Raw genomic sequence first — 26,090 nt, 5'->3', positions numbered from 1 at the left:
TTGGGGTTTAATCAGTGACACACACAAGCTGCTTCTCACCTATTCTCCTTAAAAAGGGGTTGTTGCAGCAGGAAAGGGCCTTTCCCACTTTGATTCTGGCCAAGCTGACCTCCAGTGTGGATTTCTCTCCAGCAACCATAGTGTATGTCCCCCTGAGGTGCTTAACCACAAGAGGTCCTCACAAAACATCTGCTACTTTTCCTTATTCCTTCTCCTCCAACCCCATCCCCATTAATCAGCATTCCTTCCCCTGGCTACTGCCCTGCAGTGCTGTAACAGAGCTCAGGCCTTCCTGAAAATGCGATGATCAGAGGAAGGCAGGGGGAGGGAATGGAGGAGGGAGGAGGGGAGGGGAGAGGGGGAGGGGGCCGGGGGAGAGAAAAGGGAAGAGGGAGAAGAAGGTGGCTGAGTGGCTATTGGGCAACAAGGAAGGACAAACATTGTTAGGTCACTGATTCTGCTAACACAGCTCCTGTTTCTCTATAAAAGGACCAGGAGAACAGCTAAGAAGCCATCACAGAATCCAGGGGGTTATTCTGTGATAGAAGCCCCACCACCCCCTTGCTACCAGGCCCAGAACCAACAAAGAAATGAAACTCACTTTCTCCGCCTTATTATCCTTCGGGATAATAGGTAAGTGACCACTGATGGCTATTGATTTAGAGGGGGAATGCCAGGTTCATTTTTGGGGTGAGGTGGGGGTAGTCTTCCCTGCCCATTCTTTGTGAGTAAGACCAGGGTCCATGGTAGCCTTCTGCATATCTCCTAGTGGGAGCTTTCTCTGAGGCCACTAGCACACTGGAGGGTGTCAGGAATTGGATTCCCATCTCTGTCTTCACAAAATAAAATGTGAATGAGACAGATCCACACCTGGCATGGAAGAGAGATCAGTCCTGGGGTTAAACTATCCGTGAGTGCAGTCTTGAGTTCTTGATCTGCTACCCTTGTAGATATAATAACAATAATGATAATTTAAAAAATAATAATAATTAAGCCAGCATTTATATAGCACTTTAAGGTTTGATCCTCAGAGCAACCCTGTGAGATAGATGCTATTATGATCTCCATCTTATAGATGAGGAAATTGAGGCCCAGAGAAGGGTAAGGGGCTTACTAATAGACATACATCTAATAAGGTCTGAGATAGAATTTCAACTCAGGTTTTCCTTACTCTTAACACTGAGCCACTTGAACATTTAGAAAGTTGCAATTGACCTATGAGGTCATCAAAACCCTCTCATCTTACAGATAAAGAAACTGAGGCCCAGAGAGGTTAAATAATTTGCCTAGGATCACACAGATTATTTGAAGGGGGTGGGAGACATACTTCACAAAGTTATTTTATAAAAGGAGGACCTGATAGAAATACAGAGCTTATGTGAGTTTTCCTGATCAACGCTGCAGCAGTCAATAATAGATATAACCTGCTTTAGGAGGATGTAGAACTCTCATCCCCAAATGCAGATCCTGAGATAAAAACTTTAGATCTGAGATCATAACTTTAGATCTAGAAGGTATCTTAGAGACCATCTAGTACAGGACTTCTTAACCTTTTTTTGTGATGGGGACCCCTTTGGCAGTCTGGTGAAACCTATGGATCCTTTCTGAGAATAATTTTTAAGTGCATAAAATAAAATATATTTGATGACCAAGGAAGCTGATTATGTCAAAAGAGAGTCATCCAGACATTAAAAAAAAAACTTCCCTGGCCTCTGATTAAGAGCCATAGATCTAGTCAGATCCCTTCATTTTGTAGCTGTGAGGAAACTGAGTCACAGAGGGAGAGGCTGAGATGGAGGAAAGCTAAGGGTTCTGCCTACAGTCACCAGGCTGGTCAGTAGTATAGACCAGATGAAAAGAGATGCTTGGCTTCTTGTTACAAGGCCTCCCTAGAGGGCTGAAAGCAGGTGTTTAGGAGCAATAAAGGGGTGATGGCACTTTACCATTTTTCATAATAAAGCCCTAGGAGCTCCCCTCTCAGTTTGCTTCTCCAAATTCTTTCTGATGGACACTAGTGTCTTCTTCCCTTGTTAATGTCCTATTAATGAAATTTTATATCAATCACTCCACAAGCATTTACTAAGTGCCAACTGTATGCCAGGCATTGGGGATAGAAACACAAGAGCTTAGTGAGCTCCTGCCATCAAGGAGCTTACATTATAACAGAGAGACAACACGCTAATGGGAGTAAGTGAGTGGTTGCCATGGAGGACTCCTTGAGAGTGGGAAATATTGTTGCCTTTTTTAAATCTCCATGGCTGATTTAGACAATGACTGGTACACAGTAAGCACTTAATAAGTGCTTGTTGAGTGATTGATTTTGTTTGGAAAGTTATTGGGATAGTGAGTTTTCTAAATAACTCTTTGCTCCTTTTGTTTCCTGCTTACAGGATCCAAAAATATTCCTCTTTCCCCTGCATTGCTTTCCCTTTAGTTCCAAATATGATATAGCAAATACAAGACAGGTATAGAGTACAGACCGGTCAACTCTCAGAGGGGAGGATAGAACCATCTGGGAGGAGGGGAAAAGCTCAGCAATTGAACCAGGTCTAGTTTTCTGAGGCCAGCTCTCTAAATCACGGTCCTCTTGGAGAAGGAAAGACAAACAACAACGAAGTCGCACTGCCTCTTAGCAAATCCTTTAAATAGGAAAAAGCCTTAGTTGAATGGGAAGAATGGGGCAGAGCTGCCCCATGGAGGGATGAAACTGAGATCCCAGCAGATCCCCTCTGGTGCTTCCAAGGAAGCCAGGGGCTCTTGTAGAGAGAAGGAGGACAAAGCAGGAGAGGGGCTTACTCCAGCCAGCAAAATAGCTTCTGATTTTAACTAATAATTCTAGATAACTAAGTTCTAAATTCTAGCATTGAAGGACTGACTATGACATAGAGGAAAGACTTTTGGAATAAAAATCAAAGGACTTGGGTTCCTCCTGGCTCTGGCACTTGCTTTCTGTGTGATCCTGGGGGAGGGAGGACGGTTACTTCATTTCTCTGGGCCTCAGTTTCCCTCCCTATAAAATGAAGCTGTTGGAGTTAATTGCATTCAAAGTCTCTCCCAGGTCTAAATCTATGTGGAACACATGACATATTAGGTTAGGTTTTGGGGGAGATAAGGAAATGCCTAATGTAGAACATGACAGTTGAGCCTAGTTTTGAGGTGAACAAGAGATTTTAAGAGACAAAGGGGAGGAGGAGGGACATTCCAGGCAGGAAGGACAGCCTGTGCAGATGCAGGAGAAGGAACATTATATATAAGAATGGCAAGAAGGCAAGATTGGCTGAAAGGCAGAGTGCTTGAAGGGAAGTAATGCTTAATAAGTCTGGAAAGGTGAGGGAGAGCTAGACTATGAAGGAATTTAAATGCTCAGCAAAGGAGTTTGAATGGTACAGACCCTTCAGATCCTCTAAAACACCTTAGAGATCTGGTCCAACCTCTCGCATTTTGCAGATGAAGACACTTCAGCTGCAAAACCCCATTCATTCTGGGAAGAACTGTGTGAGGACACTTCTCATGAGGGCAAAGATATCTTTTTTTTTTTTAAAGGCAATTGGGGTTAAGTGACTTGCCCAGGGTCACATAGTAAGAATCAAGTGCTTGGTCTGAGGTCAAATATGAACTCAGGTCCTCCTGACTTCAGGGCCGGTGCTCTATCCAATGTGCCACCTAGCTGCCCCTGGGCAAAGATATCTTGGGATGTTTCATGGGATATTTCAATCCATATCTAACGAATTCCCAGACTTTGTGTTTTGGTTTTCTGCATATTTGTAAAATATACTTTGAATATATTTCCTGCAAGCTGCTGTGCTGGTGTTCCCTTGTTGTTTAGTTGTGTCCAACTCTTTGTGACCCCATTTGGGTTTTCCTGCCAAAGATACTGGAGTGGTTTGCTATTTCCTTCTCTAGTTCATTTTATAGATGAAGAGCTGAGGGAAACAGGGTGAAGTGACTTGCCCAGGGTCACACAGCTAGTTATGTGTCTGAGGGCGGATTTGAGCTCAGGTCTTCTTAGACTCCAGGCTTGGTGCTCTATCCACTTTGCATTCAGCTGCCCTCAGTGGCTATAATGCAGAGGCTATTCCATCCACTAAAGTCCTCCTCTGATGCTTCATCTTGCCAAGAAGGTGACCCTAACTTGGTGAGCCAGTTCAAAACCTGGCAGGTCCTACTAAGCTGGGAAGGCTTCAAGTATGGTTTCCATGCTGTCCTAGGACCACAAAGTTATGATTTTAGAGGTGGAAGGGACCTTGGATCATACTAAGAATAACTGACACTGGTTTGAGTGTTAGAAGCATCTAGTTCAACTCCCTTATTTTACAGACATGGAACTTAGGAAAAGTTAAATGACTTGCCCAGAGGCACATAGATCATAAGTAGCAGAGGTAGGATTTGAACCCAGCTCTTCCAGCTCCAAATCAAGTGTTCTTTTTACTAAACCATTAGTAAAACCTAAACTGCAGGCCAGCTAAGTGTGGAGAGGCTAGAAGGATAGGGAGATATAAAAAGGATTTTGAAAATAAAGTAAGGTAGCTGTGTGACCCTGGGCAAGTCACTTAAACCCAGTTGCCTCCAAAAAAAAAAAAGAAAATGAAGAAAGGATTACTTCCTAGGAAACCATGGATCTTGGAAGTGCTGACTTAACACATCAATAAAGCTGATTCGAACCTCTCTATAAGTCAGGTTTTTTTTTTTTTAAAAGGCAATCAGGGTTAAGTGATTTGCCTAAGGTCACACAGCTAGTAAGTGTCTGGGCTGAATTTGGACTCAGGTCTTCCTGACTCCAGGGTGAGTGCTGTATCTGCTGAGCCACCTAGCTGCCCCTAAATCAAGGCTTCTTAATCTGGGGTTTGCAAATTTTTCTTTTCTTTACCTGTATTCAATACAGTTGGTTTCCTTTGTAATCCTATGTTATGCATCATGCTGAAAGACTTTGTGAAAAATAGTAACAGCATCAGCACTAACAAAACACAACCCTCACCCCCCCCAAAAAGGGGCCACTGATGAGGAATAAAATAACAGTGAGGGAAGGGGAATTATCTTTTTCTTTCCATCCCTTGGGTCCTTCCCTACCAGCTTCCGAGGTGGTGGGAAGGAAAGGGGAGGCATCTTGGGAATGAGAGCTTGTGCCCTGGATAATTGAGAGCGGATGACTAGACCGGGATGTGTTGCTTGCCTCGGTTTCTAATTGGTGGGGACAACTTCCCATCCTGCATGCAGGCACTGGGTCTTGTTTCTCTGTTCTCCTTCCTGGAAGATGACCGCAGCAAGAAGATCAGGACCCGGGACAGGGGCACCTCCTCTGTCTCTGGTTGACTGAGGTGAGTGTGGCCATGAACTCATTCCCCTCTGACTTTTCTCCTTTAGGGCTGTGCCTGGCTTCTACAGAACAGCAAGTAAGATGGTGTGTCATATCGGAAAACGAGCTGAAGAAATGCAATGAATTCAAAGAGGCCTTGAAGTCTATCAACCATCCCGGTCTGGCCTGTATAAAGAAAACTTCCCACATAGATTGTGTTAAGGCGATCTCGGTAGGTCACAAGCCCTCCTTAGTGGTAGTGGTATGGTGGAGGGTGTGTGATTGTCTGCCTGAGGGACAGTGGAGGAATGTTCTCTCTGCTCTCCCTCAATTCTCTTAGTTTGTTTCATTACACTGGTACCTCCCTTCAGTTGTTGCAGTTGTGTCTGACTTTTCATGAGCCCGTTTGGGGTTTTCTTGGTAGAAACTACTGGAGCGGTTTGCTATTTCCTTCTCCAGATCATTTGATATATAAGGAAACTGAGGCAAACAGTGAAGTGACTTGCCCAGGGTCACATAGCTAGTAAATGTATGAGGTCACATTTGAACTCAGGACAATGAATCTTCCTGATTGCAGGCCTAGTACTCTGTGCGTTATGGCGCCACCTAGCTGCCCCAAAGAAATTCTTAGTGCTCAGTAATTCTGGAAAAGTGCTTTCCCCAAAGGTAGCCTGGAAGGGAGACAGAATTTCTTGCAACGCTGAGAAAGCAGCTGTCTGGAAAATAGAGGAGGAAAGAAAAATAAAATCCAGAAATGGAAGAGACCCTGGCTTTTTTAAGGCTATGTCAGCAAAGGGTAAGCTTTGACAAGGCCTGCCAAGCTGGAAGGGCTTTAGCTGAGTGAGGGCCCAATGACTGGCTGCCTGCCTGCTGAGACAGCCCAGATCAGTGCAGTGATGCTCGTTACCTGAAACTCAGTTACCAGGTGACCATTCATTCATTTATTTATCTCTTCCTTTCCTTCCTTCTTTCCTTCCTTCCTTCCTTCTCTCTCTCTCTCTCTCTCTCTCTCTCTCTCTCTCTCTTTCTTTCTTTCTTTCTTCCTTTCTTGCCACAGTCATTCCTCAAGACAATCTTCTAGGAGTGGAGGAGAACCTAGGTGAATGTAGAATTCAAGTACAAATAGGAAAAGATCATAGAATCATAGATTTGGATCTGAAGGGGGCCTCTGAGGTCACCCTAGTTTAGCTCCCCCTTCCTTTTTTTTTTTTTCCAGATGAGAAAACCCTAGAGAGATTAAGCAAGATTGCCCAAGGTCATCCAGATAGCTCCTAGCAGAGCTGGGATTTGAACCTAGGCGCTTTGACTTCAGTGTGTAGCTGGTGAATAATTAATTATTCAACGGACAAACAAATGAAAGGGAGTCTGCCCCACTCCTACTCACTTTCCATATCAGTTTTCATAGCTTATAGATTTAGAGCAAGGAGGAACCTTAAAGGTTACTAATCCACCCCCCTCATTTTACAGATGAGGAAACTGAGGTCCAGAGAGGTCAAGTGCCTTGCCTAAGGTCCCACAGTAAGTGGAAGAGCCAGGATTTGAACATAAATTTTGACTTCTGATTCCATATCCAGCTTGTTTTCTGTAGCCTTCTTGAGGGTAAAGACCAAATAAAATTAATATTTTCTATGGCCATTTTTCATTAGGAAAGGCTTGGTAAATACTGTTTGAATGAAAGGCAGGGCAATTACAGGCAGGGAGGGAGAATGAGAGGGATTTTTTTTTCATTTAATGGGAAAGAGAATTTTTGGCATGTATATCTACTATTATGTTCTAAGGAAGGTAGGAAGGAACTAAGAATTTATTAAATCCCTGCTGTGTTAAGCACTTTTGATCCTCGAAACAACCCTGAAAAGTAGGGGTTGTTATTATTCCTATTTTATAGTTGAGTAAACTGAGGCAGACAGGTCTTTTGCCCTGGGGTCACACAGCTAGTAAGTATCTAAAGCCAGATTTGAACTCTTTCTGACTCCAGGCCCAGGACTTTATCCACTGAGCCATCAGTTGTCTCCATGGCAGGTAAAAGACAATGTAGCTTTGTGAAGGTTTTTCTAGTCATAATTTTTCTATGATTTCCTGCCAAAACTATCCCTTACATGTGTTCATACTGTTCTTATTGAGAGGTGAGGGACTTCAGTGCTGTTTACACTCATCCCTTTCAGGAAAATGAAGCTGATGCTGTGACTGTTGATGGTGGTTTGATCTACGAAGCAGGTCTGGTACCCTACAATCTGAAACCCATCGTTGCTGAAGACTATGGTACTGAAACAGGTGAGTTCTCCTTGACCTGCACATGTTGGCTCCCAAGCCAGCACAAAGGATTTGACAACTCTTGGGATGCTGAAAGGACCCAACCCTGAAAGTCCAGAAACTGACATTTGTGTTATTCTCAAGAGACGCCATTGATGGGAGTGAGAGATTGGGCTTCGGCTGTGGGACAAAACTCCCAGAAATTCCCTTATTATAACAGAGGCCCTTATATAAACAACTCCCCCTCTCCCTCATACATTTCTGCCCCCTAAACTTATTTTCTTTATGTGCTTCTGACTCTGAAGAATTCAAACCCGTGGTGTAAGGAGGAGAAAGGAAAAAATGTCAGTAACGGACAGCATTCTGGTCACCAAAACAATATAGGGATTTTAGCTGGGAAATTACCTGAGAGGAGATTGTAGAGATGGCAAATGTGAACTGGGGCCTTTTCCTAGCCACTCATTTGCCTGAATGGGACCACTGGAAAAATTCCCAGCATTTAATGATTTGAAAGGGGAGCTTTGATTATTTTCTCTTATACCAGTCAAGGAAGAATTTTTTCTCTTTTAAAAAATTTCTTTTATTTTTAGTTTATGGAATAAAACAAACATTTCTATAACATAGTATAATAAAAAGATGATTGCATATGAAACTACAAATCTATTACATATAACTTGCAATTCCTTTTATTTATACAACAAAGTTTTCATGTAAATTTCTATTTTTTCTTCTGTCCCCCCACAAGATGGCCACCATTAGGCACAAATAGGTGTATATATATGTATTTTACGTATATATATATGTAAAATTTTTCTAACATGCTTCTATTTATCAGTTCTTTCTCTAGATGCAGATAGCATCTTTCTCCATATGTCTTATGGTTAATTTAGGTATTTATAATAGTCAAAATAATTTATTTGCTCAAAGTCTTTCTTAAAACAATGTTGCTGTTACTATGTACAATGTTCTCTTGGTTCTACTCATTTTGCCTTCATTATTTTGTGTTTTATAAGACTTTTATATATGTTTATATACTACATATGTATATATGTACATGTATGTATATAGGTGAGAGGACACATATGTGTGTGTGTGTGTATATATATATATATATATATATATATATATATACACACACACACATGTAAAGTTTTATAAGAGTTTTCAAATTCTTCCTTCTACTCATCACCAGATCCAAGTCCAAGATCAGAGATTTCCTGGGATCTCCCCACCCCTTAGGAAATCAGCAGAATAGTGTCTTTGGCTCCTAGCTGAGAACCTTCCTGTTTCTTCCATCTTGTAGCTCCTCTGTCTCAGTACTTTGCTGTAGCTGTTGTGAAGAAAGGAACTGATTTCCAAATCAAGGACCTCAAAGGCAAGAAATCCTGCCACACTGGCCTGGCCAGGTCAGCTGGGTGGGTCATGCCTGTGGGGACATTGTTTACACTTGGCTTGTTGAATTGGGAAGGACCACCAGAACCAATAGAGGAAGGTAAGCTGGCAAGTACAGTGAGTACTCTGCATGTAGTGGCTTCTAGCTGCAGTATTATTATTAGTTCTCCCCCCCCCTTTCCCCCTTCCCTTCCTTTCCCCCCTGCTCTCCACCAGATCTGTGATTTCAGCCACAAAAAGAATTCTCAGAGGGGAAATTTTTCTACTGAATGCAGAGGAAACTGTAGCTTATCAGCTCAGGCTCAAGGTGCCTGGAGCATTGAGAATTTAAGGGGACTTGACTGTACATGGCAAGACCTGGGTCTTTCTGGGCCAATTTTCTTTCTCTTTCTTTTAAAAAAATAATATTTTATTCCCCTCCCCCAATTATATGTTAAAATAATTTTTAAACATTTTTTAAAAAGCTTTGATTTCCAAATTCTATTCCTCCCTTCCTTTCCCCCTCTTTGAGACAGTAAGTAATCTGATACAGTTTATTCATATGCAATCATGTAAAATATCAGAGGCCAGTTTTAGATCCACTTTCCCACGTTCTGTGTTCATTACACACATATATTCACTGTGCACATTAGAAACTGGCACACTGAAGCAAACAATAACAACAAAGATGATCATTTAACAGTGGCAACAGTAGAAAACATTATTTATGTTGTCATCGATCATCAGCGATCTTTATTTTATTTAGTGTGCAAAATTTGGATGCATATAAATTTTATGTAAGATTTGCAGAAAATAGACATGATAGACAATAGACAAAATAGACAAAATAGAAATAGACAAATAGACAAATAGAAATGAGTAAATGTCTGGGCATGATGTAGCTTTTTTTCTGTGATTGAAAATTGTGCTTTGAGGGACAGCTAGGTGGCACTGTGGAAAGAATACCTTCTTGTGGACTAATTCATCCAAAGTGAAAAGCAAGTGGTTGAGATCATTCTGTTCATGCAGATCACTATTGATATGTCTTTTGGGAGGAGAGCTGGCCTGGAAAACACTCTTTGGACTAGCGCCTTGTTTCTATGTGTCCCCCTACATGCCCCTCACACTGCTCAGCCTGCTGTTTCTTTTTCTCCGTAGCTGTGGCCAGGTTCTTCTCCGGCAGCTGTGTTCCTTGTGCTTCGGGGAAGAATCCTAAATTGTGTTCTTTGTGTGCTGGAAAAGGTGGCGACAAGTGTGCCTGCTCAGACAGAGAACCTTATTTTGGTTACTCAGGAGCCTTCCAGTAAGTTGAATTCTCCCCATAACTCCAATGAAACTTTAAGCATCAGTAGGTCTGTGAACATTCTCCCCAACCCCTATGATTTTCTTGGGGTCCATCAACAGCCACTCCTTAGCTTCAACCATCCTGACCCCTGGATTCCCAAAGAGGTTGGGCAGGACAGCAAGTACCCTATGCTTCAGTCCCTCCTTCTACAGTCACCTCTACTTTTGTTCAAATGAGGTTAATTTATGTAAAGCACTTTGCAGAGGGACTATGATTATGATTATGATTATTACTATTATTGTTACTGGTTCTTTCAGTTTCTTGGGCCTAGTCTAGGCCTGAACTGAAGGAAGACAAAGAGCCTGACTAAGAAAGTTCTCTAGTATTCAGCAGTCCAGCCAACATAGTCCCTGGGTCATTACAGAAGGGCAGACTACTTACGAAAAGAAGTCCCCCACCCTCTGGCTCACAGTCTAGCCTATTGAAAAAAGACTTTCTTTTCCCTATGGGCCAATTTGAGCTGGCCTTCTTGGGTCAGTATCTGAACCCCCTCTGTAGTTAATACACCCCTGGACATTAGTTACATGCTGAATGCCCAGCATTGGGTTAGGGACTGAGGATATAGAAGTAACAGAGGTAGAATCTGCCTTCAAGAAGCTCACAGAAGGAATATTGGATTGGGATGGGAAGATTAGTTGTTTAGTCATTTTAGTATGTGCCTCGTGACCCCATTTGGGCTTTACTTGGCAGAGATACTGCAGTCATTTGCCATTTCCTTTTCCAGCTCATTTTACAGATAAGGAAACTTCACCCCTAACAGGGTGAAGTGACTTGCCCAGGGTCAAACAGCTGGTAAGTGTCTGAGGCCAGATTTGAAATCAGGAAGAGTTTTCCTGACTCCAGGCCCACTATTCTGTGCACTATGGTGTCACATTGGAAGACTAGGCCGATACCTTTAAAACAATAGCCAACCAATCATGGCAGGATACGAGAAGTCTCCTTGGCCCAGTGGGAAGAGAACTGGATTTGGAGTCAGAAGACTCCAGTCTGAATCCTGACTCTCTCGCTTTTACTACTTATGAGACCTGAGGCAAGTCACTTCTCACAAGTCAGTTCAGACCTCAGGCCCTTCATCTTCAGATAGGAGGTTAGAGTCAATCATTTTAAAGTTCTTTCCAGTTCTAGATTTACAAGTAAGTGGGACCTTCCCCTTAACTGCAGTTAAGCTTCATGTGTCAATAGGATTCATTTGTATCATTAAGTGCTGAATTGGGTCACATGGGCTAGAAAGGCTCAGGGACCTATGAATCTTGTCTCTAAACTTTCCTACCTGTGTGACCTTATGAACCTCAGGTGGACCAGATGTTGTCTTGCTCTGGAAATCCTCCATATGCTTTTATGTCTGTGAGGACTGTAGGAAAGCATAGGATAAGCTATTAATGATTCTCTTGATTTCCCTTTTCCCTAGATGCCTGAAGGATGGTACTGGTGATGTGAGTTTTGTCAAGCACACAACTGTGCTGGGTAAGTACCAGGGTAGAGAAGCCCAGCTCCCCACTACCCCAAGCATTGTTCATAGCCTAACCTCAGTCTTGTTCTTTCTATTTCCTATTCTTGTGTTCTTTCTTAGAACCCTCTTCTGAAGAAAATTTTAAAAAGTTAGTTCATAATGGTCTTATGGGTATGCCATTTACCATCTGTTGGAAGATAGGTGAAATTCTCTGCACTGGGCTCTTCTGAGTCTCTTTTTCAATAATTATTAACCTTTCCATCTACATCCTTACCTACACCCTAGTACTTGTAGATTAAAGTTGCCCACCTTGGTGCCCAGTTACCCTGCTAGACTGCAATGTCCTTCAAAATGAGGACCATACAAAATAGACAAAAATATGAGACATGAAAGGTGGAATAACTGAGACTCAACAGGCAAGGAAGGTGGAGGGTGGGAGGTGGGTGGTGAGGAAGATTGTTGGGATGTTCTGAGAAAAAGGTAAAATGTTAATGGATAATTGATTAGAGCCAAATAGTACATGCAAGATTTCTCCTGGGAAAGCCTGGTCCTTCAGGAAGACAATATCTTGCTCTTAGGCCTTTGTAACTTGCCAAGATTCTAGAAGCATGACAAAATAGTCAGTGTAGCATCTCTTAGGCCTAAAATTCTGATTCCACTATAGATTTTAGTCTGAGATTTCTTCTTCCCCTTGATCTTTTGCTTTTATTCAAAATATGTATCTCATTTAATGCCCATCATAGTGCATTGTACACAGTAGAAGCTTAATAAATGCTTATTCTGGTTTAAATTCTTCTGTAGTAGATCTGGCCTCGCTAGTCTTGCCAGGTTCAACCTTCCAAGAGGAGATGCTGAGACACTGATTCAAGAAAACTTAGAGTTCCTGGGGCATACATTCATCCTTGGAGCCCTACTCATTTAGGGCTTTTGCTTCTTCTTGCAGAGAACCTTCAAACTGAGGCTGACAAAAATAATTATGAACTGTTGTGTCCTGATAACACAAGGAAGCCTGTGGATCAGTACAGGGACTGCAACCTGGCCAAGATCCCTGCTCATGCTGTTGTGGCCCGAAGTGTGAATGGCAAGGAGGATCTGATCTGGAATCTCCTTTCCACTGCACAGGTATTGGTCATCTTCTTTCCTCTTTTTTTTAAAATTCAATTTTATTTTATTTTCAGTTCTAAATTTTGTCCCTCTGCCCATCCCCTCCCTTACCCATTGAGATAGCAAGAAATATAAAACTCATTACAAATATGAAGTCATGCAAAACTCATTTCTGCATTAGCCATGCAAAAACAGAAAGAGAAAGGAAGAGGGAAAAACATGCTTCAATCTGCACTCTGAGTCTATCAGCTCTCTATTTGGAGGTAGATAGCATTTTTCATCATGAGTCCTTTGGAACTGTGGTGGGTCATTGCATTGATCAGATTTACTAAGTCTTTCCCAGTTGATTATCTTTATCATATTGCTGTTACTGTGTAGAAAGTTCTCCTGCTTCTGCTCTCTTCTCTTTACATCAGTTCATACAAATCTTCCCAGGTTTTTCTGAAACCATCCCCTTCCTACATTTTTTAAAGCACAATAGTATTCCATCACATTCATATGCCATGACATGTCTGGCCATTCCCCAGTTGATGGGCACCCCCTCAGCGTCCAATTCTTTGCCACAACAAAGAGAGGTGCTATAAATATTTGTGTACATGTGGGCCCTTTTTCTTTGACCTCTTTGGGGTATAGACTTAGTAATGGCATTGCTGGGTGAAAGGGAATGCAGAGTTTAATGTGCATAGTTCTGGACTGTTCCAAATTGCTTTCTAGAATGACTGAACTAGTTCACAGCTTAGTGTGCCTGTTTTCCCACAGCCCCTTCAGCATTTGTCATTTTGCTTTTATCATCTTAGACAATCTGATCAGTGTGAGGTGATACCTCAGAGTTGTTTAAATTTTCATCTCTCTGATTATTATTGATGTAGAGCATTTTTTCATATGACTATTGATCATCTTTTCCTTCTGCTAAGTTTTCATTGTGTTCCTATTTGCTGTTCCTCTTTAAATCCTTTTAAATTCTGGTGATTTTGTTCCTTCCACCAAAGTCTGTCAGAGAAATAAGCATCATGATACTGTAGTATGTGCAAAGAGCATCAGTTCTGGGCTTAGAGGGGCTGTGTTCAAATTCTGTCTTCCCACTCACCCATGGGCATTTCATCTCTTTAGTCCTCGATTTTCCTATCTGTAAATTGGGAGTATTGGACCTGTTGGCCCTGAGGTCCCTCTCAGCACATTAGATCTTTGATACTATAAACACATGACCCAGCACAGCACATTACAGTTTACAAAACATGCTTATGTCCATTATCTCCTTATTCCTTAAGAAAGTACAATGTGATGGGAAAATTAACTCAACTTAGATTCGGAAGTCATTTCCCATCTCTGTCACTAACTGGCAGGGTGACTTTAGTCAAGTTGCTGAAACTTTATGAGCCTCAATTTCTTTGTCTGTAAAATGGGCATAACATTAGCATTCTCTACACCCTACAGGGAGGTTTTGAGGATCACAAGAGAAATTCTGTGGAAATTGCTTTTGTGCCTTGCAAAGGGGTATCTGAGTATTGGCTATTGTTGTTTCTCTGATTCTCATTAATAACCCTGCAAGGTGGTCTGGGTAGATGTTACTGTCTCCACTTTTTTTCCTTTTTTGGCAAGGCAATTGGGGTTAAGTGACTTGTCCAGAGTCACACAGCTAGTAAGTGTCAAGTGTCCGAGGCTGGATTTGAACCCAGGTCCTCCTGACTCCAGGGCCAATGCTCTATTCACTGTGCCACCTAGCTGCCCCGTCTCCGTTTTAAACCTGATGCTCAGAGAGGTTTAACAGAGGCTGGACCTCAATCTGGGTCTTCTGACTTTGTCTGCTACACTCTGTACCATCCCATAGGCCATCCGTACTCTACAGAGGGAAATCCACTTCCTGCATTGGTGATGCACTGGCTAGGCTAGGATCTCATAAGCTTATGAATCTGTCAGTCTGTGTTAATATGCCATAGACAGATTCACCACTGATGCTCCATGTGATAAAAAGAATAGCTAGCATTTTATATGACACCTTCAGATTTGCAAAATGCTTTACAGTTATTATCTCATTTGGTCCTCACAATGACCCTCCGAGGTCGAAGCTATTCTTCTTCTCATTTGTTGTTGTTCAGTTGTTTCAATCATGTCTGACTCTTTGTGACCCCATTTGGGGTTTTCTTGTCAGAAATACTGGAGATACATTTCCTTCTCCAGCTCATTTGACAGATGAGGAAATTGAGGCAAACAGTTACTAACAATCTTGTTAGTAAGTGTCAGAGGCCAGATTTGAACTCAAGAAGATGAGTCTTCTTAACTCCAGGCCCAACACTGTATCAATTGCACCATTTAGAAACCATTCTCATTTTACAGATAAGGAAACTGAGGTGAACAGAGGTTAAATGACTTGCCCAAGGCCATACAGCTACTACATTTCTGAGGCCAGATTGGAACTCTGTTCTTCCTGACACCAAGTCCAATGCTGCCGCTACATTCCCTTTGTGAACGTTTTGCAAGAACTGATCAAGAGCGATGATTCTCAACATAATCAAAGTTGTTTATGATCAGAAGGGAGAGCATTTTTCAAAGAAAAAAGAACTGAGAAAATACTTCTCACCCAACTGCTCTAGGGCAAACATTCTTATATGCTTTAAAAGGAAAACAATCAAATGGAAGTCTTGGATAAGATAAATGGAGATAGATAGAACTGAGAGATTAATGGACACATACAAAGTAGACAAGAATACGAGGCATATAAGATGGAATCACTGATGCTTAACAGCCCTGGGGTTGGGAGAGATGACTGAGATATTCAGAAAAAGAGGTGAAATATAAATGGATCACAGGATGTCATCAGCTCCTCTAAGAAACATGCTTCCTTTAAGCATTTTCATTCACCAGATGAATGTAAAGTTCCCCTTGCCCTTCCCAGTGGTCCAATAGCTATATCTAATTTGTCATTAGGCCTCTGCACAATCTTCTAGAAGTATAATTAAATAATAGGTCTAGGGTCTTTTTGGTCTTGAATCCTAATTCCACAACAGATTTTAGTTAGTTATTAGTTTAGTTTAGTTAGAAATTCCTTCTCCCTCTTGACCTGTTATTTTTGCCTCATGGTTTCTGTTCATTTTCCTACTGCTCTGTGCCAGGCACAATGCTAAGTGCTGAGGACATACAGACAAAGTACATACATACATAGGTTTACATAAAACATACATAAAATAGATACAAGGTCATATGGGAGACAGGCTAGGTGGTACAGTGGATAAAGCGCTGGGGCCTAAAGTCAGGAAGACTCATCTTTCTGAGTTCAAATCTAGCCTGAGACACTTAAAAGCTGTATGACCCCGGGCAACTCATTTAACCCCATTTGCCTCAGTTTCCTCATCTGTAAAATGAGCTAGAGAAGGAAATGACAAACCACTCCAGTACCCTTGCCAAGAAAAGCCCAAGTGGGGTCATGAAGAATTGAACAGGACTGAAAACAATTGAACAATAACAACATATGGGAAAGGTGAGCAGCAGCTGAGAGAGTCAGGCTTAGATTTTATGTAGAAGGTGGCACTTGAGCTGAATCTGGAAGGAAACAAGGGATTCTAAGAGGTAGGGGTGGAGAAAGAATGGATTCTAGGCAAGTGGACATGGCAATGGAAGATGGGGTGTTCTGTCTTAAGAACAACAAGAGAACCAGTTTGGACCGTGGAGTGGGTGAAAAGGATCAATGTATAATTAGACTGGAAAGGTAGGTGGGGGCCAGCATGTGAAGGCCTTTAAGTAATAGAGTATGTATTTTGATCCTAGTGGGGATAGACAGTCATTGGAGTTTCTTGAGTAGGGAGGAGTAACATTGTAAACATTTGGCTTTAGGAATATCACATTGGCAGCTATGAGAATGATATCTTGGAGGGGAAAGAGAAATGTGACAGGGAGACCAATTAGGAGGCTTTGCAATAACACAGGGGAGATGTTATGAGGGCCTGAAATAAGGTGGTCTAAATGAAGAGGAAACAAGGGGATACATATGGGAGAGGCTGTGAAGATCACAAGATTAAGCAGTTATTATAAAAGTTGGGGGTGGAGGAAGTGAGGAGCTGAAGAAATCTCCAAAGATGTAAACCTGGAAGGATGATGGAGCCCTGGACTGAAATAGGGAAATTTAGCCTAGAAATGAGTGTGTGGGACAAGACCACGAGTTCTATTTTGAGTCTGAAATTCTTTTGAAACTGTCGAATAGAGAGTTGGTGATGAAAGAAACAGATTGGAGCTCAAGAGAGATTAGAGCTGGTTATAGAGATTGGTGAGCCAATGGCACAGTGATGATAATCCAAGCATGGGAGCGGGTTAGGTCAATAAGTGAGAGAAAAGAGAGAAAAGGACTCAAACACTGGGTTACCTCTTCCCTTGTTAGCAGTTTTCATTCATGGTTCTCTTTTTCCTTGAATAGGAAAATTTTGGTAAGGGCAAATCAGACAAATTCAATCTATTTGCTTCCCAACATGGAAAAGACCTGCTCTTTAAGAACACTGCCAACAGGCTTTTGAGAGTCCCTCCAAAGATGGACTATGAACTGTACCTGGGATACCAATACATCCAGGCCATTAAGCCCATTAAAGGTAAGCAGAGACTCTGGTCTGTATTGAGGGGGCCCAAGCAGTCTGATGACAGTATATGGGGTAGGCCATGATTCTAACTCAGTCGCAGGCATTGTAAGACATCATAACACTTCCAGGCATTTGGCCTTTTGAGAATTCCATAGCAATTTCTAATAATCTGGGGCAATTGATAAAATGGAGAAACAGAGACTCAGAGGGGTTACACAGCTGGCCGATCTCCTTCAGGCCAGCTGTTAAGACCAGATGGTTCTCAGTATTTGTCACCTGAATCTGATAGCCTTTTAAAGGATTTCTTTTGGATGAAGGACAATGGCAAACATTTCAAAAACCATATCCTGGGGCTATTTTACTTGGCACAGAAGAAATTTTCAGAACGTCCCTCCCCAATCATTTTTATGATCCTCAGTCCAAGTGGTCAGGAAATCTTCCTACCCATCATAGTTCCAAGCTGATATCACTAGGGAAGTACAGAATCAGAGAATGTCAAGAGATAGAAGGGACCCATTAGAGGTCATATATTTGAGAATATACAGTCATGTATTTGAGAGATCATATATATCATATATTTGAGAATCTGATTATATAGCAGAGAATTTCAGTGATAGAGACCACAGAAATAATATATATGAATATATGATATATGATGAATATACATGATGTATAAATACATATGATATATGAATATATCATATATTTGAGAGATGATATACTTGATCATGTATGTTTGAGAATATATATTCATCTATTCCAGAGATCATATATTTGAGAATCTGATCATATATCAGAATTTTGAGGAAAGAAGGGACCTTAGAAATCATGTGTATATATATGAATATACATCATATGCCATGAACATGTGATGTATGAATACATACGACATATGAATATATCATATATTTGAAAAATCATATACTTGATCATATATATTTAAGAATATATATTCATATATTTGAGAGATCATATATTTGAGAATCTGATCATATATCCAAGAATTTCAAGAATAGAAGGGACCTTAGAGATCATATATTTGTTTTCCTCATTTTAAAGATGTGAAAATGGAGGCCATCGAAGGAAAATGACTCTCCCAAAGTCATATAGGGAAGTCCTTGAAAGGCCAGGTCAAATCAGTTAATTAGGAAGTATTTAGAAAGTAAACTCCTGGCATATTTTGGTTTTGTTTTTTAATTATCCACAATCTCCTGAGTTCCTGGGTATTAAAAGAATTAAAAGAGTTCTTCTGGTGACTGGATGAATGATAACCTCCTTTTAATGCTAGAAACCCCAACTCTAAGGAAATTGAGGGAATTAAGGGGAGGACAGCAAATGGTTAATTGTGGGAATTGAGTAAACTACAATGACTCCATCTTGTGACTCAATTCTAGATCTAGTTCAATTCCCTTCCTATTCAATTATGGGTCTAGTCCAACTTCTATCTTGTGAGAAAAGTTGATTCAATTGTGGGAATTGGGAGAATAGTTTTGTTTGAACCTAGCCCTGTGTGACTGGGAAGCTGGACCACCTCTCCTTGCCTCTTAGAGACCCTTAACCAAGGACATAGGTCATGTAGACCAGAAACCCAGTCAGACCCAAAGACTGATGCAAGGAGTTTTCTTACAATTTTTCTTACAATTACAAACTCAAGCAACTCATGTGTCTTATCTGAAAACTGACTCTATCCTGATCAATTAGTTATTATTTCCACATTCCTTTGATTGTTTACACTTGGGGGGAGTGGGTGACCTCTTTTTCTGATTTCAAGGAATTATACCTGTTTGCTCTTTCCTTCCCAACTTGGAAAATCCCTACTCTTTCGTCTAACTAGAAGTTAGATGACATAATGTATTGTTTCCTTTTAATGAATTGGCTTTATTGCAATAATGGTTTTTAATATAGAAAAGTCTGTCTCTCCCTGTATTTGAGGTCCAGGCCTAAGCTGAGGAATCTGGTGTTGGTTAGTTGGGCAATTGTCATACATTATTTAATGAATCAATAAGCTCAGAAGATGGAACCTTTGTTTTCTTAGTTATTTCATCTTTCACTGACCACAACTCAAGCATTTTCATAGTGCATTTTAAGGATTGATTAGCAGGCCAAACTCTGACTTCTCTTCCCAGGTCATGCCCTAGACAAGCTCCATTCCTTAGGAGACAAAAAGGTGAAGTGGTGCACAGTGAACAATGAGGAAAAGAAAGTATGCGACAAATGGAGCGTGTTCAGTAATGGAGACATTGCATGTGAAGTGGGAGATAACTCTGAAGAATGCATTGTCAAGATAATGGTAGGTAGCTCTCATTTGGGTACAGCATCAGTGTTTGGGGTTCTTCAGCCTAGAGGATCTGGGTTCTAGTTATAGCTCTACTACTTTCCACTTGTATGACCCTGAACAAGCTGCTTGGCTCACTGGGACTCCGTGAAGAGTTTGGCCTAAGTGATATTGAAAGCACCGTCTAACCCTAAACTCCTGTCATTCAAAGTAGGAATTTCCTAACGGAGAAGGAAGATAGTGAATATTAATAATAACAACATTTCTGCTGAGTCTGGGTTACTGTGTTAGGGAATTACATTGAACACCAACTTCCCAGGAGCTAAGTGTGTGGCTGCCGTTATTTAGACAAGCCATTCTGTACTGTCACTCAACTGAGTACCTTTCTTCATGCTTCAGTGGAGCCATCAGCCGGACTAATATATGCATGCCTTTTGGTGCTCATGGGAATCTGCTTGATAAGAAAGCCTGAGTCTCTTTAAGCACCCCTAGTTCACTGTTAGCCTCCTCCCATGGACAGAAATAAAGAATTTGTACTCTGCAGGTAGTGTCTGAAAACTTTACCCCCTGCCTCAATGACAGTATGTTTTCTTTCTTTGTTGTCTATCTATGAAGATGTGTTATTGCCCACCAAAGAGTCAGAGCCTTCCATGTAACATGTATAACTTGACTTAGAACCACCTCCACCATGCCAAGGAGAGTGGTATTTTCTTGCAATAAAAGATGTATGCTTATAAAAAGTAATATTTTAAAAGGTCATATGCTGGGTCTCCTGTGTTGTATCCTAGACTATCTACTTTCTTACTCCTCTATAAAATGAGGGGATTAGATTAGATGATCTTGGAAGTCCCTTCCAGTAGATCTGTGATGCCAGAAGCCTTAGAAGTGACTTTCAACATGGGGAACAGCACAAGTGGGGTAGGGATGGCATCCGAGCCTGCAGACAGCCAAGGTCAATTCTGCAGATCAGTGAAAGATTGTTGTCTCCATCTCCCTGTGGATGTTTGTAGAGGGCAAGGGAGAGGAGTGGTAACTAGGGAAAAGCATGGTGCTAATGAAGCTAATAGTGATTATAACTAACATCTACATACAGTGCTTTCAAGTGTGCAAAGCATTTTACATATGTTGTCTCAAGTGAGCTTCACAGCAGTTCTGTGACATAGATGCCACAGGTATTATCACTCCCCCCATTTTGCAGATGAGGAAAATGAAGCTGAGAGAGGTTGTGACTTATAACAACAGAAAATTTCCTTCCACTTCTGGAATGACCACTTCAGATTCACCATTAGTAGGTCACATAGCTATCAGAAAGACTTGAACTCAGGTCTTCTTGACTTCAGGCCAAGGTTATCATGGATTTCATCCCCTGGCCAGTTAGCTATTATAATTTAATAATATTATAATTTATATTGGAGATAAGTATTCCGTAACCAAAGGCTGCATTCCTTAATCCCAAAGTTCATAAGTACAGGTGGTCATAGGAGAATTGGGTGAGATATTCAGAGAGAGCAGGTAGCTTAATATCCTTGGTAAGTGAAAGAAATTTATGAAGTGTCAAACAACCAGAAAAACTGAGATGGTGGAAAGTAAGACAGATGATCTTGGTTTGAGACCTGTCTCTATTAGCTTTGAGATCAGTTAACTTCTCTGGTCCTTAGTTATCTCATCTATAAGATGGGGATAATAATTTAAAAATTGCCTAGCACAGAGAATTGTCAGGAAAATGCCTTGTAAACCATAAAAAACCATAAAATGCTATATAAATGTGAGCTATTATTTTCCTCCCTAATTGCCTTCTGTATGAGATTAATATTCAAGATAATTTTCTGGTGTCAAACTCCATCTAAATTCCTGGACTTCCCATCCATCTCCTCCCTTCTTCCCCCTTCCTAATCAATCAACCCTGTCACTGAGTGTGTACTGTAGCAGTCCTGATGGAGGGCTAGTAGTCTTTGGGGAGCAGAGACCAGTCCAAATGTTTTGGTGATGATTTGCTTTGCCCCTACAGAAAGGGGAAGCTGATGCCATGAGCACTGATGGAGGATATGTCTATGTTGCTGGCAAGTGTGGGCTGGTGCCTGTCCTGGTCGAGAACTACGGTAAGTAAAGGGAAGATTTTTCTTTGTGCTTGACTCTCTCTGGACTCTGGACAAAAGATTTTGCACATAGCTCTCACTAGGGATTTTTTTTAGGTGGAAGAAGGGTGAGAAATATCAAAGGGATAAAACAGTATGACTAATAATCATTTAAACATTTACAGCTCCAAGATAATGGAGACAGCTCGGGTTAGCCCCTTGCTGTATAGACTAAGGTCAAATATCACATTTTCTTGCTATGCTAAGAAGTCCTGAAATGGTCAAAAGGCAAGAGAGGAAAGAGAAAACATGGGCCTCAGTTATCCACACATTCTAAGGGTGGGACCCAAATGGAAGGGCCTTTAGCTGAAAGAAGATGCATTTTCACCTTTCATGTTATTCTGAACTGGGAAGAATTAAAGATTCTTCCTAAGGGGATAACATTTCAGTGGGATAAACACTTCTGCTTAAGGAGACTTGATATTTCGTGAATGCAGATGGAAGATGACTCACTCCTTTGTCTTCTTTATTCTTTCAGCACCTAAGAATGGACAGAGTTATGGGCCTGATTGTGAGAATAAATCTGCTGAGGGTGAGTCTGAATTGGTAATTCCGGGGATGGAAGGAAAATTTCTATTATTATAAAAAGCAAAACTACAAAGGAGCCCCAGCAGATGAAATGGTAGGAAACCAAGGTCGGGTTTTTTTTTTTAATTAAGTTTTTTTGAATTAACAAAAATTCACTTATTCTTGCTCTTAAGAAAAAAAAAAGAAAAAACAAAACCCTAGGGTCAGTTGCAAAGAGTCACTGGGGGACTGCATACGTTCCTATAGATTTTAAGATGTGGAACAGTCCCTGGTTGGGGTTCATTCTTATTAGCCCTGTAGCAGGCTGAGAAGGGGATCAAGCTCATATAGATGTTTTTGCTTTGAAAATGGTAAAAACCAATCCATGTGCATTCAAACAGCCAGGATTAAATGCCAAGTGACTTTCTTGTCTTCCAACTCTGAGAAAGAAGATTCTCTTGGAGGTAGGGAGGAGACAAATTTCTGATTACACACACACACACTCTCTCTCTCTCTCCATATATATGTGTGCATATATGTGCATATGTATATATGCAAGAGAGAACATAAATAATACATAAGTTAGCTGAATGCAGATGCATTTTATATTAGACATACATATAACTACATATATACATATAAACATGGGTGTGTATGTATGTATGTATGTATGTATGTCTATTGGGTTAGCTGGCACAGTAGATAGAGTGCCAGGCTGGAGTCAGGAAGACTTATCTTCCTGAGTTCAAATCTGACCTCAGACCACTAGCTGTATGACCCTGGGCAAGTTACTTCACCCTGTTTGCCTTAGTTTCCTCATCTGTAAAATGAGCTGGAGAAGGAAATGCTGCAAACCACTCCAGTATCTCCACCAAGACAATCCCAAATAGGGTCACAAAGAATCAGATACTACTGAAAAATGACTGAACATAAACCATTAAATGGAAAAAGTTACCTTAGGGAATAATGGATTCTTTTTCATTGGAAGTCTTTTGAGTACAGCCCGGATGCCTACTTGTTGGGTATGTTATAGTGGAGATGCCTTTCTACTCATGAAAAATGAAGTAGCTGATGTCTGAGGTCCTTCCAACTCTCCAGTTCCATAATTCTGGGGATATTTATATATCTATTTCCCCTGAGGCATGAAGTAGGCTTGGTGTAGTGGCACCAAGTGGCACCTTGTGGAATGCCTCTTAATGCTAACTTTGGCTTTTTTGTAACTGGTTTTTTTTCCCCAAGGCTATTATGCTGTGGCTGTTGTTAGAGCAAAAACTGATCTTACCTGGGATTCACTAAAAGGCAAGAAATCCTGCCACACAGCGGTCGGCAGAACTGCAGGCTGGAACATACCCATGGGCCTAATATACAACAAAACCCATTCCTGTGAATTTGGTAAGCTGGTTCTTTGAGGAAGTTATTCGTCTAACTTTCTTTAGTGGTTAGTGGGGAAAGTCACATTGTGAAATCCCTCCTTACCCTGGGGGGCAGGGAGTGCTAAACATTTCTATACGGATAGAATCAGGTTAAAACAGATACCAGGGGCAGATTTGAAGAAGAAAAGTAGAACCCAAAGGACCTGGGTGATGGTGGGAGAGTATATTAATTGACTTTCTATATATGAGCCTTGAGTTTTTTTTTTTTTAATCACCATCTGGTGGGGTAACCTTCTCTCCATGCAATGGGGGCATACCTGCCTGTCACCCAATCTCTGAACCTCTGATTTGTTTCAGGTTCTGGGCTTATGAGCAGATGTTTTCACTTAATTGAGGCTATTAGATAGTTTAAAATAGAGGTTTTTTTTAACATGGAAAGTAAAGGGAAGTGCTCTTATATTGATTCAAGTAGAAACAGCTGTCTTTCCTCTATGCAGATAAATATTTCAGTGAATCCTGTGCTCCTGGTGCTGATCCTGCTTCCAGTCTCTGTGCCTTATGTATTGGCAATCCAGACTCACCAGTTTTGGATAAATGTGCTTCTAGTACCAAAGAAACCTACTACGGCTACAATGGGGCTTTCAGGTAAGGGTATTAGATCTGGCCCTATTAAGAATACCACCGGGAGGGGGGTGGCGGCAGCTAGGTGGTGCAGTGAATAGAGCACCAGCCCTGGAGTCAGGAGGACCTGAGTTCAAATCTGGTCTCAGACACATAATACTCACTTAGCTGTTTGACTCTGAGCAAGTTACTTAACCCCAATTGCCTCACACACCAAAAAAAAAAAAAATGCTACTGGTGCAGGATTAACGCTGAACCGTAAAATCATAGGTCAGAAAGGGCTCTTATAGATCATCTAGTTTTACTTCATCATTTTATAAATGGGGAAATTGAGGCTCAGAAAGGTGATGTGACTTGCTCAGGATTGTGCAGCTGGTTAGGGGCAGGGCCACAGCTAGTAGTGAGGTCTCCTAACTCTCATTGAGGGATTTAGAACAGGTCAGCAGGACACAGACCAGATCCATGGCTCTGCACATTTGGTCATTTGTGGGTCCTGCCAGCACCAACAGATTTGTTGGGTTGTTCTTGGGTTTTTTTCCTAACAGATTGATGTAACACTATGACCTACGAGCAATGTGGCCCTTTGTTGCCTCTTGGTTGGAGTGAAGGCAGTATAGATTAGAAGCTGAAATGGCTGAAGGGAAAGGTGGCATGCTGCACTGGAAAGAATACTAGTCAGAGAACCTGTTTACATTCCTCCTGATGCTTATTTACCTGTATGATGTTGGGCGCATTAGGCCCCGGTTCGCTCATCTGTAAAAATAAGTATTGGTCCAAAAGGGTTCTGAAGTCATTCTAGGGCTATGGTCACTTTACTTCTATTATTATTATAGAATGAATTATTGAATCTCAGAATTAGAAGGTAACTCAGTGATCATATAATCCAATTTATATCCAAGAAAGAATTCTTTCCATAACGTCTAAGAAATGATCTAGACCAGGAATGGGGAATTTTCAGCCTTGAGGCCACATGTGGTCCTCTAGGTCCTCAAGAGCAGCCCTTTGACTAAATTCAAATTCTGTCAAATGGTTGCACTTAAGGACCTAGAGGGCCACATGTGGCCTGGAGCCCAAAGGGTCCCCACCTCTGATCTAGACTTTGGGAAGTGAAGTAATAGGTAACTTATCTCCACCTGAGGTGCTCATTTCACTTTGAGATTGATCTAAATGATGGTTGTGGTTCAGTCATTTCAGTTGTGTCTGACTCTTTGTGACCCCATTTGAGATTTTCTTGGCAAAGATACTAGAGTGGTTTGCCATTTCCTTCTCCAGATCATTTTACAGATGAGGAAACTGAGGCAAATAGGTTTAAGTGACTTGCCAAGAGTCACACAGCTAGTAAGGGTCTGAAGCCAGATTTGAACTCAGGAAGATGAGTCTTCCTCACTCTAGGCCTAGCACTCTCTGCACTATGGCGCCACCTAGCTGCTCCAAAGAAATTCTTAGTGCTCAGTAATTTTGGAAAAGTGCTTTCCCCAAAGGATGCCCGGGGGAAGACAGACCCATGAGTTCATCGGTTTGAAACTCCCAGGTAGGAAATTCCTTCTATTAAGTGCAGACAGGTCTCTGATTTATAATTTACAGTCTTGCTAGTTGCCTGGAACAGAGAGGTGAGGTGATTTGGCCAGGATCCCACAGTTAGGAAGCTAGTACATGTCTGAGGAAGGACGTGGCATGGGGTCTTCATTCTGATGGGAAGGCTAGCTCTCTCTCCACTTTACCCAGATGCCTTTCAAAGGGATCATAGAATCATAGATTGTCAATACCAGAAGAGTCCTGAAAGGTCAACCCCTTATTTTACAGA

The 26,090-nt window shown here is 41.3% G+C and overlaps 1 protein-coding gene across 1 annotated transcript; it reads left to right on the top strand.

The window, feature by feature from the left end:
* The first annotated feature begins 466 nt into the window (after positions 1-466).
* LOC114034123 (serotransferrin-like) lies at positions 467-24,314 on the top strand. Its single transcript, XM_027849723.1, has 13 exons — positions 467-633; positions 5,362-5,525; positions 7,456-7,564; positions 8,847-9,035; positions 10,073-10,217; positions 11,668-11,723; positions 12,653-12,831; positions 17,219-17,387; positions 19,502-19,665; positions 21,659-21,749; positions 22,264-22,317; positions 23,532-23,684; positions 24,163-24,314. Exons 1-13 carry the CDS (start codon positions 591-593, stop codon positions 24,312-24,314), a joined length of 1,668 nt encoding a protein of 555 aa, XP_027705524.1. The 5' UTR covers positions 467-590.
* Positions 24,315-26,090: the final 1,776 nt, after the last annotated feature.

The sequence above is a fragment of the Vombatus ursinus genome, unplaced genomic scaffold (genome assembly GCF_900497805.2).
Source record: "Vombatus ursinus unplaced genomic scaffold, bare-nosed wombat genome assembly UNPS02008063.1, whole genome shotgun sequence".
NCBI lineage: Eukaryota > Metazoa > Chordata > Mammalia > Diprotodontia > Vombatidae > Vombatus > Vombatus ursinus.
Note: the sequence above shows the minus strand (reverse complement) of the source record. Positions and strands in the feature narration are given on the sequence as shown.